The 5,735-nt window shown below is 31.1% G+C and overlaps 1 protein-coding gene across 1 annotated transcript; it reads left to right on the forward strand.

Moving 5' to 3' along the window:
- Positions 1-585: 585 nt before the first annotated feature.
- Positions 586-4,601, forward strand: LOC126902034 (uncharacterized). Its single transcript, XM_050679057.1, has 4 exons — positions 586-666; positions 3,126-3,699; positions 3,796-4,302; positions 4,468-4,601. The coding sequence occupies exons 1-4, from the start codon at positions 586-588 to the stop codon at positions 4,599-4,601; spliced, it is 1,296 nt and encodes a 431-aa protein (XP_050535014.1).
- The last annotated feature ends 1,134 nt before the right edge of the window (positions 4,602-5,735 follow it).

Below are 5,735 nucleotides of genomic sequence, written 5' to 3' on the forward strand. Positions count from 1 at the left end.
AAAAAAAGAAAAAAAAAAAAAAAAAAAAAAAAAAAAAAACACATCATAGTAAAATTAATATCTTCTCAGCTTCGCATCGAAGCTAAAACATTTAGAACATTTTATACAATAAAATAATTTATAATAATTTTGATAATAACTTTTTGATCAATTCTTTCAATGTTATTAATTGTAGAGACTTATACTTATTGTTGTGTGGTAGCACTGTTTTTATGTTAGATTTGTATTGTAATATTGTGGTCAAGTTAAAATGTAACAATGAGTTATTTTTTCGTTGAAACTTCATAATGTCAATTTTTAAGTGATGTAAATATGAGTAAAGATACAGTCCACTATGTTTTCAGCTCATTCAATAGTAATTGAGATTATTTAGTAGACATAAAATTTGGTCCTTCCAGCCGCATAAACATTGTTTTTGTTATTGTTCACAAAAAACAATATCAAAATGGGTTTAAGTGCATCAGAAAAGAACAGCATTAAGAAAAAAAAGCAATCGCAAATCAATACATTAAATCGCATTCATACATATGTGACAACGTTTGACTAACAGAATATGATATAAGTGAGTTAGAAGTTCGACGTGAAATGTGGTCAACCATTAAGGAATCTTTTGAAAAATTTCAACAACTATTAGAAGAAGATGCAGAAAACAATGAAGAAGAAGAAGTACGTGCAGCATTGGAAGACATATAGTTTACTGCAAAAATAAAACTGTATGTTCGTAAGGCAACTTGAATAACAACAACCACTGGAATACAAGTAAGATTACCTAAGGTTGATTTGCCTAAGTATGGCGGTGATATTAAATAGTGGCCCAAATTCAAAGATCTTTTTTCAACATTAGTTCACAATAATGATACAATATCAGCTGTATAAAAATTTATGTTTCTCAAAAGTTCATTAAATGGTCATGCACTCAGTATGATACAGTCAATTCCTATAACAAACCGCATGGCAGTCAGATTACCTGATTGACAGGTATGATAATTTACAATTATTATTGTCCAGTCATTTCAAAATAATTTGTCAAGATATAATTATTAAAAAAGGAAGTCAGAAGAATTAAGAAAAATGATAACTGATCTATATCAAAACATGAGAGCACTACATGAATTAGGTGTACCTGTAGTAAACTGAGATACAATAATAATTTAATTGACAAATCGTCGGTTACATAAAAAATTAAGAGAAATGTGGTGTCGAACAACAACAAATGTAGAGTTAAACCAAGGCAAACGACTAACATAGGAACAATTCATTAATTTTTTAGAATTGGAGTGTTATGCGCTNAATTGACAAATCGTCGGTTACATAAAAAATTAAGAGAAATGTGGTGTCGAACAACAACAAATGTAGAGTTAAACCAAGGCAAATGACTAACATAGGAACAATTCATTAATTTTTTAGAGTGTTATACGCAATAATCAGCAAAACTAGATCAACGCATAGCAGGACCTCAGGCTAAACCGCAGATGCGTTCAAATATACACGTAGTTACTACAAACAACAACTCAGACAACTGTGTTGTATGCCAAGATACGCTGCATTAAATATTTCATTGTCCGCAATATCTGAAAATGACTGTCAAAGGTAGAGTAGAAGTAGTAAAAAAGAACAAATTATGTATTATTATGGACAGCTAAGGTGCTAATGTAAATGCTTCAGTGAACTATTGTTAGTCGGACACATTAAATTTTGACATGGTCGTTCAACATGAAACAATGTTAGGTTGGGTTGTGGCAGGTCAACTAAATGTAAATTTAGTTAACCTAACACAGTAAGTTTTACATGTATTAACTCAAATCGTCAAATAATAGAAAATGCTAATTAAGCATTAACAAAATTTTATAAACTAATAAAGCAAACACTAAAGAAGACATACAATGTGAACAACTTTATTCTTCTACTACATCTCGTATTTTACGTGGAAGGTATGTTGTTAAATTACTGTTACGCATTGATCGAACTGTCTTTAGAGACTCAATTAAGGAAGCTTTACGGCGATTTATGCAGATTGAATAACGTCTTCAAAAAGATACTATTCTTCAAACTAATTACAATGAATTTATTAAAGAATATTTAACACTTGCTCACATGCAAGTTGTTAATGATACAGAACATTCAAACAAAATTCGTTATTTCGTGAAGCTAGCACTGCCACCAAGCTAAGGGTTGTATTTGATGTATCAATGAAAACTGATGGAGGAAAGGGCTCATCGCTAAATGATATATTTTTAAGTGGTTGTCCAAGATGATTTATTCTCTGTAATCATTCGATTTAGAATGCATAGCATAGCGTTCACTGCAGATATTGTCAAAATGTACCGAAAATTCAAGTTCATAAAGAACATAGAAGCTTACAATCTATATTGTGGCGATTATCTTCAGATCAAGATATTTAAGATTTTGAACTTAACATTGTTACATATGGTACAGCTGCAGCACCATACCTGGCAACGCGAACATTAAATCTACTAGTTATAGATACTAAGGATAAATATTCAAGTGCTGAACGAATAATCAAGGATTTCTATGTAAATGACATTCTCAGTGAAGCAACTACTGTAACAAAGGCTAAAGAATTAATATGTGAATTGAACTCAATGCTTGCAGAAGGAGGATTTCATCTCAGCAAATGGACTTCCAATCACAAATAATTATTAAGCACAAACACTAATTTAAGCAATATAATGAAACCCATTAAAGTGCTTGGAATAGCATAGAATCCAGTTGATGATGAACTTCATTGTACCAACTCAATTGTGGATAAAGCTTATAGTTATCATACAAAAAGAGAAGTTTTGTCGTTAATTGCAAAATTCTATGACCCTCTAGGGCTCATAGGGCTATTTGTGGTAATTGAAAAAATATTAATTTAAGAATTATGGGAATCAAAACTGGATGGGACTCTTCACTTCCACCAAGTATACAATCAAGTTGGAACAAATTTGTCGATGAATTACCCAACTTAATAAAGTCTAAATTCCTTGACAAGTAACTTTAGTAAATTGTGACTTAAATTTTGATATACATGGATTTGCAGATGCCTCAGAACGAGCCTGTAGTTGTAGTTTACATAAAATGTACAAATCATGATAATTATTATCAAACAATAATATTAACAGCTAGGTATACCTTCATTAGAACTATGCAGTGCATTATTATTATCACAGTTAGTAAATTCAGTTGCATCAGCATTAAGGATAAAACCAAAAAACATATTTTTATGGTCTGATTCTATGATAAAATTAACTTGGATTTCAGCTAGCCAAATAAGTGGAAGCAGTGTTGCCAACAGGGTCCGTGAAATACAAAGATTAACTTATACTGCTCGGTGGAATCATATAAAATTTGAAGACAATTCAGTAGAATTAATTTCAAGAGGAGTTCAGCCATCAAAATTAAAAGAAGCAACTCTATGGTGGTCAGGTTCAACGTGGTTAAGGTTTTCTAGTGAAAATTGGCCATTGACCACAAGAGTTGTACTAGAAATTATACCTGAAGAGCGAACTATGAAAACAAAGTCATTTGTAGCATCAAACATTCAATTCCAAAATTATTCTTTATGGTATCGATTCACTGGAACAACTGCATACATATTCAGATTCAGTTACAACATTAAAACAAGATCCAAAGGAAAGGAAAAAAGAAGTGGTAATCTAACTACTGAAGAAATTCAACAAGCAACAATATATTGGTGTAAGGTAATTCAAAAGGAGAATGTTATTCTTCAGAAATGAAAAAAACTATTGAGTAATCAAGGTCTGTCTTCAAAAAGTAATTTGTTATGCCTAGATCAAGAAGGAGTACTTAGAATTGGTGGTCGATTACGACATTCATCGCGTTCTTATGACAAGAAACATCCAATACTATTTCCTAAACAACATCACATTACTAAACTTATTGCCAAATATTTACACATTTCAAATTTGCATATAGATCCTCAAGCTCTTTTAACAATCACGCGACAGAGGTACTGGCCATTAAGTGGGAAAAACTTATGCAAAAAAATAGTACACTCATGCATTGTATGTTTTAAAGCAAAACCTAACTTCCAATCTCCTCTTATGAGTCAGCTATCTAGTGCAAGAATAACTCCCTCGAGGTCATTTAATAATACTGGCATAGACTTTTGTGGTCCAGTCTACATTAGACAATCAACAAACAAACGAACATGTAAGGTAAAGACATACATAGTTGTTTTTGTATGCATGGCTGTCAAGGCAGTTCACTTGAATCTTGTAAGTGATCTTAGTACAAATGCATTCACTGCAGCACTCAAACGGTTCATAGCCAGAAGGGGTATGTGTAGTTCTATATTCTGTGATAAAAAGCTTTGTTGGCGCTTACAGAAAACTTACAGAAATTCATGAATAGGTCATCAAAAACAAGGTGAACCTTGGTCAAATGTGTCAACATANAAGCTTTGTTGGCGCTTACAGAAAACTTACAGAAATTCATGAATAGGTCATCAAAAACAAGGTGAACCTTGGTCAAATGTGTCTACCAGATCCTATCAAGTGACATTTCATCCCTCCAAATGTCCATCATATAGGTGGCTTTTGGGAGGCATGTGTGAAATCGTCTTCAAAGAACCATGAGTAATGAGTGCTTAACATTTGAAGAGATTGTTACTTTACTCGCACAAATAGAAGCTTGTCTGAATTCACGACCACTGACGATGCAATCTAATGATCCAAATGATGCGAGACCTCTGACTCCTGCTCACTTTTTGGTTGGAGATTCATTACTTTTACCTATAGAGCAAGACACAACAGAAGTACCAATGAATAGATTGACACGATGAAAAGAGTGCAATCTATGTTGCAATCCTTTTGGAAGCGCTGGTCAAACGATTATATTACAGCATTCCAACAAAGAAACAATATTATAAGTAGGAAAAAAACTCTTAAATAATCTTAAAAATTTATACATTTTTTTATAATTAATGCATAAGCTAAAATATACGATATTTTTGAAAGTCGATAAATAAATGTCGATTGTCATAACATAATTTCTCAAATATATATTTTTTTAACAAACCATTAATTTTTTAATGAAGTTTCATTGTATATAATAAAGTGTATGTTCAATGTGTATAATAAAGTTAAAATGATACTCATTAAAATTTCGAAGATCGACTTTTTTTGATCCACCCTTTATTCACCTCGTTGGAAATACTAATTCCTTTTGATGATTGAAAAGTGATACAACTGAGTATGAAAAAAATTATATATTTTTGTATCATACTTGATCGAAAAAAAACTCTTTAAAAACGTAAGTAACAACTAGTTTTTAAGCCAAACCATGACAAAAGTTGCTATATTTACATTAAATTAGATATTTGATTTAATATGAATTATTCGATTATTCTTAGAGACTAATACAGTTGTTGGCTAAAAAAACAGTTTTGTTTTAAGATTAATATCTACTGCTTTTGGTTAAAATTAAAAATTATATTGATAAATTCTTTCCTAAAATATAATATAATTTCTATAATATTATAGTATAACAATAAAGTTCTAATAAAGAAATAATTAAAATTATTTTCTATCAGTAAATATAAAAATTTTAATTTTGGGTAAGCTGTTCTTCTCACATCACTTTTCACCATACAATGGAGGGTGGTGATGGGATGGAGAGGAGTAATAGTGTTATAAGAGAGGGAGAAATTTAAAATAGTGGCAGTCCCCCCTTTTAATTTAATCAACGTTTAAGGGGAGGGAACGATGTAG

Source organism: Daktulosphaira vitifoliae, unplaced genomic scaffold (assembly GCF_025091365.1).
Source record: "Daktulosphaira vitifoliae isolate Bord-2020 unplaced genomic scaffold, ASM2509136v1 Scaffold_3, whole genome shotgun sequence".
NCBI classification, from domain to species: Eukaryota; Metazoa; Arthropoda; class Insecta; order Hemiptera; family Phylloxeridae; genus Daktulosphaira; species Daktulosphaira vitifoliae.